The following is a 15,843-nucleotide window of genomic DNA, read 5'->3' on the forward strand; positions in this document are numbered from 1 at the left end:
TTTAAGCTTCTAGGGATGATAAAGAGCCTTTAAAGGAAAGGCACCTGTGCAAAAAAACCATTTCTATTTGAGAGACAGCAGTAGTTTTAATTTCCAAAACACATTTGGCCTCTCTGGTTCCCCAATAGCCATCATAAGCCGGAAGTCAGTGCTTTGTGGAGTTGCCATATGGTAGCACTGGTTACTTTTCAGGCTGATTGCCAAAACCCCCCAACACTGTAAAATTAAGAGATATACCAGCCAATTGCAACATATGAATCTTGTTTGAATTCTTATTTGAACAAATTCTAAGAAAAAAATTTGAGATAATCAGGGAAGTTTGAGCACTGGATATGAGAGTACTAAGGAAGTATTAGTTTTCTAGGTGTGCTAACAATATTGTGCGGGCATATTAAAAAATGTCCTTATCTTTTAGAGACACACACTGAAATATTTACCCAGTGAATTTGCTTTGAAATACTCAAGAGGGTAATGGAACAGAGTACAGATGAAGGCAAGATAGACTATGAGTTGATAATTATTGAAGCAGGGGGATTTCATTATACTATTCTAGTTTTATATGATGTAAAATTTTCCATCAAAAAAGTTATCCACACAGAAAACAAATGAATAAAATTTGAGGCAAAACCATACAACCTACTTTAGATCTTGCTGACTATTTTTCTTCTTCCGAGGGGGTTTCTTCTTCTTCGGTTTATTTGCGTTGGTATTATTTTGCTTATTGTTTACCCCAAAATGGCCTGCAGATATATCACTCTGCAATAAGTTGACCAACAACGGGCTCGTTAGCGTGACATCCTTATTGACTGGGAAGCCTGGATTTTGACCACAGGACATCTGATTTCCATTGGGAGCTCCACTGAAAGGTGCATTGAAAGACATCCCATGGCCTGAGAAGTGGTTTCCCGAGGCACTGTTTCCCTGCATGGCCTGCACATGAGGGGGGACCATGTTGGTTTGTTGCATGCTAACATCAGGCATCATCTGAGATAAACTGACATCGTTATTTGCTGTAGTAGCAGGATCACCATGCTGCTGGGCCATGTGTGGGCTGGGCCCTGGTGGCCGCAGGACCTGCCCCTGAATGCCCATAACCTGAGATGGACTGTTGTTCACAGGCCCTTGCTGGGGCAGCATCTGTCCTGACATCTGTCCCGTAAACTGCACCATATTTCCTTGCATGTTCGGAGTTGGTCCCCTCATTATCTGGGCTGGTCCCGGCATGACATTGGACTGGTTCTGAGTGTTAAACTGCTGCTTATTCCCCTGCATTTGATTGGTCATGATCTGCTCTATCATTGGGTTCTGCTGGAGCAAAACCTGCCCCTGAGGCCCCATCATCTGGTTATGTGGCGCCATCATTTGTGGGCCCTGCTGGGAAAGCATCTGCTTGGGTGGGGTCATCCTTTGGGGCGAGGGCCCAAGATTTTGGCTCGGAGGGTTCACCATCATCTGGCCCTGTGGCATAAGCTGGGCCCTTGAAAGGATCATAGGGTTCTGAGGGTTCAAGGTTCCTTGTTGCTGGACCATCTGGCCCTGGGAGGGCACGATTTGCTGGTGCATGCCCATCAGCTGAGATGGTGGGCCCTGCTGGGGCTGGCCTTGCATGTTACTGAGGTTCACTTGAGGAACCCCAGAACTACCAGTCTGCTGATTGTTCATGTTGCCATGAATTCCCATGAGGCTGGACTGCATCATATTTGGTGGCCCGTGGGACACCTGCATCTGGTTTTGAGGAGGACCAGCTCCTTGACCACCTTAAAAAAAAAAAAAAAGTCATAGTTTCAGAAATAAATATTTTTATCTTATTGGTATTAAGATACTCAAGTTACATTACTCAGAAAGACATCCATCACCCTTATATCCACTGACCAACATAAATATGCTGTTGACATACTTCCTGTGAGTTTTCTAAACTATAAAGATGTGGCTGTGGGATAACTGCTTACATTCCCAATGACCATATAATAGAGAAGGAGAAACAGTTTCTACATTCCCATATGGTATCTTAAAGATTTAACATTTCAAAGATCAAGAAAGTTTACTTTCTTTCAGATTAAATAATGAGAAAGGCAGCATCTCATTGTTTTAAAATGACTTGTAGTGGCCAGGCTCGGGTGGTTCATGCCTGTAATTCCAGCACTTTGGGAGGCTGAGGCAGGCGGATTGCTTGAGCCTGGGAGGTGGAGGTTGAAGTGAGCCAAGATCATGCCATTGCACTCCAGCCTGGTGACAGAGTGAAACCCCGTCTCAAAAAATTAAATTAAATTAAATTTAAAAAGCACTATGGGCTAGTGAAATAACTCTGCTATAAGAATGTGAAGTGTCCTCTTAGGAAAACCTCAACAATGATGAGAAGACATTTAAAAATGCTTCTTGGAAAACTGTAATAATAATGACTCTCAAAAGCTATGTGTGTGATATGTGGATGCTGCCCTTCAAAGAAAAGAACACCAAGGACAGGTCTCCTCTGCCCTGATGTGGTAAAGAGCAGTTAATCTTGATCTGGAAGCTGAGCCTCTGGTGGGAGCCAACTGACTAGATGACCCATCTGGAAGCTGCAAATAGAGGAATAATAAAACCTCAGTGACCCTCTCCTGAGCAGTCCCTGGTGAATCACGTGGCACATGTTTTAGTCTTCTCAGCTATTTCTAACTTAGACAAAAGTTGCTACCCGCCTTGCTGTAGTGCTTATTTATTTACTGGGTCTTTGGGATTTTCCTATAGCTACTTGCATTATCTCCCTGTTTAACTGAATAACTTTGTAGTTAATTTTATCCCTTTTATTTTTCACTTTTTTTGTTGTTTTGTTTTTGAGACAGAATCTGGCTCTGGTACAACCTCAGTTCATTGCAACCTCCACCTCCTGGGTTCAAGTGATTTTCATGCCTCAGCCTCCCCAGTAGCTGAAACTACAGGCGTACAACAACACACCCGGCTAATTTTTGTATTTTTAGTAGAGACAGGGTTTCAGCATGTTGGTCAGGCTGGTCTCGAACTCCTGACCTCAGGTGATCCACCCACCTTGGCCTCCCAAAGTGCTGGGATTACAGGCATGAGCCACCGCACTTGGCCTTATTTTTCACTTTTAAATGGGGACTAGAAAGTCCCCTATAATGAAGTTATGAAGCCAGTCCATGCTCCAACTATGAAGGCAGAGGGCATACTACCTTGTTCACACTATCCAGACTTTTCCTGAACTCCAAGGAAGATTTTCTAAACCAGCCTTATAAACTCAAAGTGGAACTCCATGACCACTGTATATGCTTGTATACACTAAATACACTGTGTATATTCATTCAACTGACAATTATTCATTAAGTACCTGATACATAGAAGGCACTTTGGTGCTGAGGTAACATCAGTAAACAAGACAGACCAAATCCCTGCATCCTTGGAGCCTACAGTCTAACTGGCAAGAGACACAATTAACAAACAGACAAGTATTTTTTCAGGAAGCAGTAAAAGCTAACAAGAGAAACTAGGGTGAGAAAAGAGAAAGTAAGAGATAAGAGTAGAGCTACTTTAGATAGGATAAAAGGAGAAATCAAAACATGTACATGTGGGCCGGGCACAGTGGCTCAGGCCTGTAATCCCAGCACTTCAGAAGGCCAAGGTGGATGGATCACCTGAGGTCAGGAGTTCGAGACCAGCCTGGCCAACATGGTGACACCCCATCTCTACTAAAAATTAAAAAAATAGCAGGGCATGTAATCCCAGCTACTTAGGAAGCTGAAACAGAAAAATGCTTGAACCTGGGAGACAGAGGCTGCAGTGAGCCAAGACTGCGCCACCACACTCCAGCTTGGGCACAAGAGCAAACAAAGAAAACAAACAAAAAACATGTACATGTGGAAGGTGCCATACAAAAACACAAAATAGCTGTGATAGGGTGCAAGAATGAGAAATGACTTTGTTATTGTTTTAAAACTTATTTTTATTTTTATTTTTTTGAGATGAAGTCTCTCTCTGTCGCCCAGGCTGGAGTGCAGTGGCATGCTCTCAGCTCACTGCAACCTCTGCCTCCCAAGTTCAAGTGATCCTCCCGCCTCAGCCTCTTAAGTAGCTGGCATTACAAGTGTCCACCACCACACCCGGCTAGTTTTTTCGTATTTTTAGTAGAGACAGGGTTTCACCACGTTGGTCAGGATGGTCTCAAACTCATGATCTCAAGTGATCCGCCTACCTCGGCCTCTCAAAGTGCTGGGATTACAGGCGTGAGCCACCGTGCCCAGCCTGTTTTAAAACTTTCTATAAAAAAACATGAATTTGCTGGGTACGGTGGCTCATGCCCGCAATCCCAGCACTTTGGGAGGCCGAGGCAGGTGGATCATGAGGTCAGGAGTTCAAAGACCAGCCTGGCCAACATGGTGAAATCCCGTCTCTACTAAAAATACAAAAATTAGCCAGGCGTGGTGGCAGGCACCTGTAATCCCAGCTACTCAGAAGGCTGAGGCAGAGAATTGCTTGAACCTGGGAGGTGGAGGCTGCAGTGAGCTGATATTGAGCCACTGCACTCCAGCCTGGGTGACAGAGCGAGACTCTGTCTCAAAAAACAAAACAAAATAAAAAAAACAAACATGAATTCATATAACTCAGGAACGCAGTTCTGCATTAGCAGATAGAGAAATTCAAGCAGTTTGCACTACCCTTCTGTTACCCTGCCAGAAATAGTGTGAACTTTTTTTGTAAAAGTCAGATTTTTGTCTCATTCCTTAGTGATTTACAATTAAAGTTGGAGTCACATTACTAAATTAACTCCACGGGGGATGGGAATTCAGAAAGTAGTTGCACTATCTCAGTCCAAACTGCTTCAATGAGAAAGGGTAAGAGGATTAGTCATGTGGTCCTTAAGCAACCAGAAACATGAAGTTTGAGCTTATACATTACTGCTTTGCAAATACTTTTTAGCCATTCCCCTGTATCTTATTTCCTCTCCGAAATTTCTTCTTTTTGCAGTACACTGTTGGTATTAAACCTGAACTGATGAAGTTTGAAAAATATCACATTGTAAACCAGAATTCAGACACTCAGCATAAGCAAAGCTTAACATGTACCACGTAGAGATTTAAAAAGTTGCAGTTGTCCAAACATGCCTCCATGCCTTTGTGTCTGTGGTTTTCATTTGCCAGAAATGCCTTTTTGCCTTTTACTACCTGAGCAAGCTCTAACTCAGGGGTCAGCAAACTATGGCCCTCTGCTGGTTTGTAAATAAACAAGTGTTTGGAATGCTACCATGCTTGTTTGTTTATGCATTGTCTATGGCTACTTTCTGTGCTATCATAACAAAGTTGAGTAGCTCCAACAAGAGACTATATAACCTGAAAAGCCAAGAATATTTACTATCTGCCCCTTCAGAGAAAAAAAATACTGCTGATTCCTGCTCTAACTCAAGTTCCATCTCCTCTTAGATGTTTCTGAGTTCCTGTGACATTTTACCTATTTTTGATATACTGACAAAAGTTACTGCCCTGAAAGAATAATTATTTATGGGCTTGAAATTAAGGGGAGAGACCAAGACTTACTACTTATCTGTATACTCCTGTTGTCTATCAAGTCTACCACACAATGCTCAATAAATGCTGGCTAAACAAATCACAGAAAACAAACCTGCATGCTGGACATTTTGATTTGCTTGCAGCTGAGGGGCTCCTGAATTCCCAGGGGTGGTTGCTGTGGTCGAAGGCACCTGACCTTGCATAAAGTTCGGATTGGCCTGTCCTGCTGAGAAGCCAGGTGGGAGGCGTTTAGGCATTCCTTAATAGAAAACAATGAGTAAGGCAGTTACCTAGCAAATTTATACTCTTGCTTAGATATGGAATGAATAAGGAAGGATGAGCTGCATGAAGTCTCCACTGGCTTAGCTCTCTCTGTCACACTGGTAGGATCTTTAATAATAAGGTTGGGAAAGATGGTTAAAAAAATCAACACAATCTCTTATATGAGGCATTGTCAAAATGAAAAATAAATACTAAAAAATTTACACTTAGAACATGCCAAGGAAAAGATGGCAATCTGCTCCCTAAATGTGATCTGAGGCCACGCCACAGCAAGGTTTGAGGGCTCACTTTTCTCTGTAATTAACAATGGACCCCAAAACTTTAGATATTTTAACACAGGCACCAAAGGAATATGCTAAATTCTCTCATTTCAAACAAATTGATGTGAAATAGTATAAAACAAAGAGATGGGTCCTGATATTAAGGACAGATTGATTATTTTTCCTTTGAGGGAAACTGATGACAATCTCCTTTGCAGAAAATTTCCCCCCATTATTGCGTTTGTCTCTTTGGAAGAGACAGGAGATTAGAAACAGTTCATGGGAGCTTCAAAGTGATGCTGTATAAAATCATTATGCTTTCCCCTCATAAGGTTTGCTGTGATTCTGACAGCTTTGGTACCAAAAACCATACTCTAATGGAATCTTTCTCAAGTATCAGTTCCTTTTTGGAAGGGCTAATTTTAGAAAACTTGTAATAAGGAGAATCTCAGAACCCACTTATCATTTACAACACAGGCCTTGATGTGGCCAGATCACCTAGGTGAGCATATCATCTGCTCTATGAAAGCATCAAGACCTAAACTCACTTAAAAATTTATTACATTCATTCATTTATTTATTTACTTTTATTTTTATTTTTTGAGACAGAGTCTCGCTCTGTTGCCCAGGCTGGAGTGTGGTGGCACAATCTCGGCTCACTGCAACCTCCTCCTCCCAGGTTCAAGCAATCCTCCCTGCCTCAGCCTCCCAAGTAGCTGGGATTACAGGTGTGCACCACCACACCCAGCTAATTTTTGTATTTTTAGTAGAGATGGGGTTTCACCATGTTGGCCAGGCTGGTCTCGAACTCCTGACCTCAGGTGATCCGCCCGCCTTGGCCTCCCAAAGTGCTGGGATTACAGGCGTGAGCCACTGCGCCCGGCCATTTATTTTTTTAAGGGCCAAATTTTCAATGTCCTGAAAAACTCTTTGTAGACAAATATGCATTTGTCCTTTCTTTAACAGCGACAAGTCCCATTTGCATGCTCCCACTGTAATTAAATCAGTAATCACATTTGCAGGAGGGACTACCCAGCTTCCACTGATCCAGGGCTAGATACCCTGAACAGTGAAATTTGGAGCTGAAACATTCTTGCATTTTCTAAGAACTTCTTACGATTCAAATATTAGAGCCTGCATGTCAGCAAAATTAATTACAAGAGAGTGAAAGGCTGATGAGCAACTTAACTTTATCAGAAACCATGGGAACATGCCTTTGCTATGTTGCACTAAAGATGCAAGGGTTTTTTTCTGGGTAGGCAATGGGTGTCTTTTGGTGGGGAGTATGTTTATCAGATGACAGTATTACTGATACTCTATACCTTACTGAAAAGCTCCAAGCACATTCATGTGCACTAGATCAATGATTAATAAGAATAAATAATAAACATGGAGATGGATAAGTTTTACTGTAATCGTTTTACCTCTCACACATTAAGCTCCATTGCTTTTTCTTCATACAAGAGGCACCTTACAAAATAAATAAATAAATCTCCTTTAGGTATAACTGGTGGAATTCCCTCTCTAAGGAGCAGGCATTGGTATTATAAAACTATAAAAGTCAATGATTTCTGAACTTATTCCCCTTTAATACTTTAACCAAACTTAACAAGTACCATGCTTACTATTTTATTAACTAGGATTATCAAAATTGATAACTAAAAGGGCCTTTTCTTCAATGAGACCCTGTTCTTTTTATTTTTGCTCTATTGCATAATCTTAATTTTTCAGCAACTGAGAAGTTTAAATTGTTAACAAAATGCATTTTTCTTCTGGACATTTTAATTTACTAGTACAAGATCAAGCAAAAATAATTTGAAAAACAAAATGAACATCTCTACATTGAATTTTACCTGAATTTTAGTCCAGAGAGCTAGCTTAAATTTAACCAGTAAGATGCTGCATAATGTATCAAGTTAACTTTGTTATATCAAGTGTCACCACCATATCCACAAAACCAAATAATTACATCCTTATTTCACTCCCTCCATTAACCCTAAAAACTGAAGTTCTACTAAGATCTAGCTCCAGCAAATTTACCAACACAAATAGCTACAGTGTTCCTCACCTCCTAGGCCTGGATGTAAACTCTGTGGCCCCTGGTTTGGTGGTTGCTGCTGCATCACCATGAAGTTAGGTGGCACATTTCCCTGTTGAACCATAGGATTCCGACCCGGAGAGCTGACAGGTTGCTGAAATCCCTGGGGAAGTGGGTTATTTTGAGGTGGCCTTGGTCCCATCTGCTGCTGAGTTTGGTTAACCGTTGGGGAGGATGCAGGGGATCCCTGCTGGAAGGAGGAGGGTGAGGAGGCAGGAGACTTGTTGGTGAGGTGGGGCTGCTGCAGGGGAGTTGGGACCCTAGAGGGCCCTCCCTGCAAACTCTTCATCTGAGGAGCTGTGAACTGGCCTGGGTTGCTCATCTGAGGAAAGTTTGTGTGGGCTTGTGAGGCTTGCTGGCTGCCAAAGGGATATGGAGGGGGAGGGTGGGAAGGCGTCTGTACCGTGGCTAAGGATGGTCTTGCCTGGAGTTGCTGTTGCATTGGGCTGGGCAAGGGAGCCTTCTTCCACCCTTGGTTTGCAGTCATTGTGCCCAGAGAACCCTGGGCTGGAGGAGGTTGAAGGGCTCCAGAAGGCAGCTGGTTCCAGCCTGGAGGAACAGGCACCTGAGTTGGGGCAGTAAACTGGGGTCGAATTCCCTGTGGCTGTTGCTGCTGATGTTGCTGTGGGGGTCTTGCCTGCAACTGTTGTTGCTGCTGTTGCTGCTGCTGCTGCTGCTGCTGCTGCTGCTGCTGCTGTTGTTGTTGTTGTTGCTGCTGCTGCTGCTGCTGCTGCTGCAGCTGGGGGAAATTAGCTGGGTTCATTTGTCTGTTCACAGAGACAGGCTGCATTGGGTGGTGTGGGGGAGCTAAAGATCCTGAGGGATGACTTTGCTGCTGTATATGGAGCCCAGAGAGGAGTGGATCCATTGCATCTGTTTAAAGATAGTCAACAAAGCAATAATTAACCTACTGCAATCCAGATCTTAGAGCAGTGGCCTTTGTAATTCTGGATATACAGAGTAAAATCTGCTGGTACTACTCGATAAAATAAATGCTTGTGAATACCTTCTATGTATGAAGCAACATACCATGATGATGAATTCTGCCTTAAAAAGAGCTTGGTCAGTAGTGGACATTAAGAGCGAAATGTAAAACATGGAGACCAGTATTTACCAAATCATATTCTGGAGAACTATGCTAATTAGCGTTATAAGAAAACAAAACAATTAGGTTTGGGAAACACTGAACCTAACAAACTTAGATGGGTTTCTTCACTGTAGGACTTTCAGTGCCTCCAATATGTTACTTTTGAATCTCCAGGAGGGAGGGTAAAGAATGATGCATTTACCAAATTTACTTGACTACAGAATTCTATGTAATGAGCATCTTGCAGGACTACGCAGGCCAAGGCACACTTTTAGAAATGTTGGGGTATAATTGATAAGAAAACAATGAGAAATTCTGAAAAGAAAATAATGACATTTAGCTTGAAGATATCAGGTGAGATTTTGTAAAGAAGGTGACATTGTGAGTTTGGAAATTAGAAATTCAGCATCAGAGATAACTGAATTTTGTAATGATCTGTGCAGAAACTTTCAGACTCTTCATCCTCAAAGATTGGAAGTCATTACCTGACTGAGAAGCAGGGCGAGGAGTCCTGGGCTGCAGCTCTGGATTGGGGCCTGGTGCCATCATGGAAGATGGCACATTTCCACCCGGGGGTATCATAACAGTGGCAGGGTTGTTCATCCTTATTATTCCTAGAAAAAAGATCCCTAGAATAGAGTACTGGAATTGGCACAATTTTTGTTTTTTAATGAGTTATTTCAAGAACATGAAAAGATATGGAAAATTTGTTTTTTTTTTGACAGGGTCTCGCTCTGTTGCCCAGTCTGCCAAGTGGCACAATCACAGCTCACTGCCATCTCGACTTCCCGGGCCCAAGTGATCCTTCCGAGTCAGCCTTCCAAGTAGCTGGGACCATGGGCACATGCCACTGGGACTACAGGCACACACCACTGTGCCCAGCTAATCGTTCTATATTTTATAGAGATGGGGTCGCTACGTTGCCTAGGCTGGTCTCGAATTCCTGGGCTCAAGCGATCCTCCAGCCCAGCCCTCCCAAAGTGCTGGGACTACAGGCGTGAGCTACTGCACCCAGCCTGGAAGTTTCTATACCCACCATCTACCTTTTTTAAATTTAAAAAATTTGCTCTTATGTCCTTCAGATATATATGTAGATACAGCAGAAGCCCCCTACTCCTTCCATTCCACTTCCTCCCTCTTATTGCAGTTGCGGTTCTGTTCATGTTTATTGACCTTTTCTGTATCTGTAGGAAAACTGCACTTTTTCTGTAGATAAACAGCATTTTTTGTATGCTTTTAATCTTTGTATAAATGGCACCTTACTATATGCATTCTTTGTCAGCTTCCTTTTTCACTTAATGTTATTTTTTGAGATTCATCTCTCTTGACTGTTATAAGGGCTCCATTGTATAGAACCATATATCCACCCTTCTGCTGATGAATACTAAGGTTTTATTTTTCCTTTATTCTTATAATTTTGCAATGTTGTGTATTTGTCATGAATTCTTGTGGATATATGAGAGTGTCTTTAGACTATATACTTAGAATTGCTAGGTTTTAAAGTCTAAGCATCTTTAATTTTACTAGATGTTGGTAAACTGCTCTCAAAAGTGGTTATACCAATTTATACTCAAACTAGCAGTTTGAGAACTCCTCTTTCTCCATATCTGAAAATTTCTGATACTGCTAAACTTTTCAGAATTTATCATCTGTGCTCCTAAGTGAGAATAGGTCAGTCATGGTAGCTCATGCCTGTAATCCCAGAGCTTTTGGAGGCCAAGGTGGGAGGACTGCTTGAGGCCAGGAGTTTGAAACCAGCCTGGGCAACATAGCAAGACCCCAATCTCTACAAAAAATAAAAAAATCAGCCAGTGTGGTGGCAAGCGCCTGGATTCCTAGCTATTTAGGAAGCTGAGGCAGGAGGATCACTTGAGCCCAGGAGTTTGAGGCTGCAGTGAGCTATGATCATGCCACTGCTCTCCAGCCTAGGCAACAGGGCAAGAGCCTGTCTTCAAGAAAAAAAAGTGACAACGCCTATACTTATTCTCTTTTCCTTTCCTTGGCTACAGAATTCTCTGTCATGGAGCATCTTGCAGGACTAAGTAGGCCAAAGCACACTTTTAGGAATGTTGAGGTATGAATAAGAGAGCAATGAAAAATTCTAAAAAGAAAATGATGACACTTAGCTTGAAGGGCAGATTTTATGACATTTTGATTTTTGGCATCGAGGTGAAAATAACCTCAAAATGAGTTGGAAAGCATCTTTCTTCTTTTTCTATGCTCTGGAAGAATGTGTGTATCTGTTCTTTAAATGTTTGATAAAACTTTCCTGTAAAACCATCTGGGCCTATAGGTCATACTAATTGATTTACAGGGAAACAGATTTTTATTTCAATTTCTTAAATGGCTATAGACTTTTCAAGTTTTCAATGTCTCATTGTCAATTTTTATTAAATTATAATTTTGCCAACACTAAAATTTATTAGCATAGTTAATTGTGGAATATATTTTTTCTATTCTTTTTAAAAATGATATATAACTCATATACTATAATATTCACCTTTTAAAATTTGTACTTTTTTCGTTCTTTACATTGTTTGTGCCTCTTTTTTTCTTTGGTGGGCTTAGCACATTCATCAGTTTTAGCTGTTCTTTCAAAGAAACATCTTTTGGGCCAGGCACAGTGGCTCACACCTGTAATCGCAGCACTTTGGGAGGCTGAGGCAGGTGGATCACTTGAGATCAGGGGTTCGAGATCAGCCTGGCCAATATGGTAAAACCCCTGTCTCTACTAAAAATACAAAAATTAGCTGGGCGTGGTGGTGGGCGCCTGTAATCCCACCTACTCAGGAGGCTGAGGCAGGATAATCTTTTGGTTTTGCTGTTCTGTTGGTTTTTTTTTAATTCATATTTTACTTATCTCTATTCTTATCTGTATTATTTCCCTCATAACTTACTGCTCTGCTCAATTCTTAAGTCAGACACGTAGCTTGTTAATTTTCAGTTGGTGTTCTTTCTTCATTAATATAAATTTCTGAAGGCTTAACATTTCCTTGAAGTGTTGTATTGGCTACATCTCATAAATTTCAGTATATATTATTCTCATAATTCCATTCTAAATATTGTCTAATTTCCATCAGGATTGCTTTTTTAAATCACTAAGTATTTATAATGCATTTTTACATTTCCAAAAATAGGAGATATTTTGGTTATGCTTTTTTTTTTTGCCACTGACTTGACCTAACAGTACTGCGGTCAGAGAACAGAATCTATATGATATTAATATTTGGTATTTACTGAAACTTGCTCTTGGAATAATCCTTGGTCAGTTTGTATAAATTTTCCATTTATGCTTGGAAATATTAAGAATTCTTGAATTATGACTGCATGGTTTTGTTTTTTTCTCCGAGATGGAGTCTCACTCTGTTGCCCAGGCTGGAGTGCAGTGGCACGATCTTGGCTCACCACAACCTCTGCCTCCTGGGTTCAAGCGATTCTCCTGCCTCAGCCTCCCGAGTAGATGGGACTACAAGCACACGTCACCATGCCTGGCTAATTTTTGTATTTTTAGTAGAGACAGGGTTTCACTATGTTGGCCAGGCTGGTCTCGAACTCCTGACCTCGTGATCTGCCTGTCTTGGCCTCCCAAAGTGCTGGGATTACAGGCGTGAGCTACCGTGCCCGGCTGACTGCATGGTTTCTATATATGTCCATTACATAAAAAGTATTTTGTTATTCAAGCTTTCCTTTATCCTTACTAATTTTTTACAAACTTGGCCATCAATTACTCACAGAGGTGTGTTAAATCTCCCCTAAGGTTTGCTGTTTACATGCAATTCTTAAATGTCTTGAGACTAGGTTGTTAAGTACTTAAGAGTTTAACAACTTCCTAGTGAATTTTTCCTTTTACATTACATAGTGGCCCTATTTACCTTCAGTGATGCTGTTTATTTTAATGTCTGTTTTATCTGATAAAAATATTATTATGCTTTGCTTGGTTAATAATCACCTTGTTAATCTTTCTATCTTTCTAACTTTGAACGTTCTGAGTCTTTATATTTTATGTGTTTCCTGTAACAGCACATAGGTAAACCTGAGAATACTATTCTGATTAATCATTTCCTTTTTATCAGTGTTCATAATCCATTTACCTTTATTGTTAACTACTAGTATATTTTGATTTATTTTGTCATTTTATGATTTCTATTTACCCTTTTTTCTATGCTGTTTTCCTATTTTCCTGAATTTTACTGGATTAATTTTTTTCATCACGGTCATCTTCTTTAATCCTCCACTACTAGTTTAGAAGTTACATATTCCACTCATATTATTTTACTGGTATCTTTAAAATGTCAACAGACATACCTGACTTAAAGTTTAAAGACATACATGATCATCATCATTACTAAATAAGTCAATGCTTATTTAGATTTACCCCATGCTTATCAATTACTTAGCTCACCATTCCTTCTTAGATCTTATTTCTTCCATCTTAGGTTCAATTTTCTTCTTCCTGAAGTACATCCTTGAGCAGTTCAATTAGCAAGGGTCTGTTAATGGTAAATTCTCTTAGTCTCTTTGAAAAGCTCTTTATTTCATACTACTCTTGATAGTATAGCTATGTTTAAAATTCTAGGCTGTCAATTATATCCTCAGCACTTTGAAAAAACTATTCCAATGTTTCCTGGCCTCCAGCGCTGCTGTTGAGAAATCAAGAAAAGCTGATAGTCCTTCCTCTGTAAATAATACGTCTTTTCTTTTGGGTTGCTTTTAACATTCTGTTTTTCAATGTTCTGTAGTTTTACAATATTGTGTCTACATGTAGATTTATTTTTATTTTGTAGTGCTCAGGATTACTTGGCTTCTGAATCGGAGGACTTACGTCTTTCATCCGTTCTGGAAAAATTTTAGCCATTCTCTCTTTGACTGTCATCCCTCCTCAATTTCTTTATCTTCTTCAGGAACTCTTTTCAAACATATGTTAAACCTTCTCATTTTATTCTTCTTGTCTCTTGACCTCTTTCATATTTACATCTCTTTATTTTTCTCTGCGCATCCTGAGTGATTTATTCAAATTCACCTTTCAATCCAGCTATTTCTAATTTGCTGAATAAGTTATCCACTTTGATGATTTTTAAATTTCTGTAAGTTCTGTTCCCCCATCTCTCCTTATGTTTTGATAGTGTCTTGTTTTCTTATGATTCTCATAATTGTTAATACTCTGATATTCCTATTACCTAAAATTCTAGAGGGAGGGAATCTAATCCTAAATTGTATAAATTCAGAATATAAGCTCATTTATATCAGGCTTTAACTAGGAGAAGTATGCAATGACTTGGGATGAGAAAATATGCCCCTCCACAGCTTCAACAGTTATCACCAGTCTAGACCTACCTAATGTTAATGACTTAGCCTGGCTATTAATGGGTATTCACTAACATATTAAATGTCCAAAATGCAAGAGGGTAGAGAAGACAATTCCACAACACCCATTCTCCCACCTAATGTCTAGAGCCCCTGCGAACATAGACAAATTTCCCTATGCCAGAGGGTGACATTTTCCTAATCTATCTTTCACTGAAAATTCTGGCTTCATGAAGAATTCTGAATTCTAATTTGCTTCTTCCTGTTGACCCAAGGCTTTATCTTCTATCCCTTCCCGGCCATTAAAACCCAAATGCTTTGGACCCTGCAGAATCTCATTTGTTTACTGCCATTTAAATATTCACCTTTAACTTTTTTTTTTTTTTTTTTTTTTGCCCTAGGGAGTTCCTCTACTTTCTTTCCCTACCCCTCTGCTTCCAAGCCCGGCTACATTTTTTGTTTGTTTGTTTTTTGAGAAGGAGTCTTGCTATGTCACCCAGGCTGGAGTGCAGTGGCGCGATCTCTGCTCACTGCAAGCTCCGCCTCCCAGGTTCATGCCATTCTCCTGCCTCAGCCTCCCGAGCAGCTGGGACTACAGGCGCCCGCCACCACACCCGGCTAATTTTTTGTATTTTTAGTAGAGAAAGGGTTTCACCATGTTAACCAGGATGGTCTCCATCTCCTGACCTTGTGATCTGCCCACCTCGGCCTCCCAAAGTGCTGGGATTACGGGCGTGAACCACCACGCCCGGCCGCCCAGCTACATATTAAATGTTACAGGTCAGGCGTGGTGGCTCACGCCTGTAATTCCAGCACTTTGGGAGGCTGAGGAGCGTGGATCACTTGAGGTCAGGAGTTCGAGACCAGCCTGGCCAAGATGGTGAAACTACTAAAAATACAAAAATTAGCCAGACATGGTGGTGGGCACCTGTAATCCCAGCTACCAGGGAGGGTGAGGCAGAGAATTGCTTGACCTTGGGAGGCAGAGCTTGCAGTGAGCCAAGATCGTGCAACTGCACTCCAGCTTGGGTGACAGAGTGAGACTCTATCTCAAAAAAAAAAAGTTATATTTTAAGTTTTGTAGTTGGAGAGGACAGTTAGGCTAATGTTTATCTGTTGAAACTGGATTTGTTTCTGAGGAATCGCACCTGGTTTTTTAAAAATGGTAGACAGTTAAGAAAGCTCTCATAAGGGCTTGGTGCGGTGGCTCACGCCTGTAATCCCAGCACTTTGTGAGGCCCAGGCGGGTGGATCACCTGAGAGCAGGAGTTCGAGACCAGCCTGGCCAACATGGTGAAACCCCATCTCTATTAA

The 15,843-nt window shown here is 41.1% G+C and overlaps 1 protein-coding gene and 1 long non-coding RNA gene across 11 annotated transcripts in view; one reads left to right on the forward strand and one right to left on the reverse strand.

The window, feature by feature from the left end:
• The window catches only part of NCOA6 (nuclear receptor coactivator 6), a 110,401-nt gene that overhangs the window by 33,789 nt on the left and 60,769 nt on the right, over positions 1–15,843 (reverse strand). For 7 of the 10 annotated variants that reach the window (XR_008517126.2, XM_024238683.3, XM_024238690.3 and 4 more), the window contains 4 exons: positions 9,711–9,839; positions 8,109–9,011; positions 5,611–5,757; positions 641–1,757 (listed from right to left, as the gene is read on the reverse strand). Coding sequence is in view for 9 of the 10 variants with exons in the window: in XM_024238683.3 (XP_024094451.3) it covers positions 641–1,757; positions 5,611–5,757; positions 8,109–9,011; positions 9,711–9,839 (2,296 nt within the window). In the remaining variant the exon portion in view is untranslated. The remainder of the gene's footprint in view (positions 1–640; positions 1,758–5,610; positions 5,758–8,108; positions 9,012–9,710; positions 9,840–15,843) is intronic. The other 3 variants (XM_024238687.3, XM_063720623.1, XM_024238688.3) reach the window with 2 other exon arrangements.
• Positions 1–15,843, forward strand: part of LOC129052214 (uncharacterized) — a 50,287-nt gene that overhangs the window by 7,376 nt on the left and 27,068 nt on the right. The gene's annotated exons all lie outside the window — the stretch shown is intronic.

The sequence above is a fragment of the Pongo abelii genome, chromosome 21 (assembly GCF_028885655.2).
Source record: "Pongo abelii isolate AG06213 chromosome 21, NHGRI_mPonAbe1-v2.0_pri, whole genome shotgun sequence".
NCBI lineage: Eukaryota > Metazoa > Chordata > Mammalia > Primates > Hominidae > Pongo > Pongo abelii.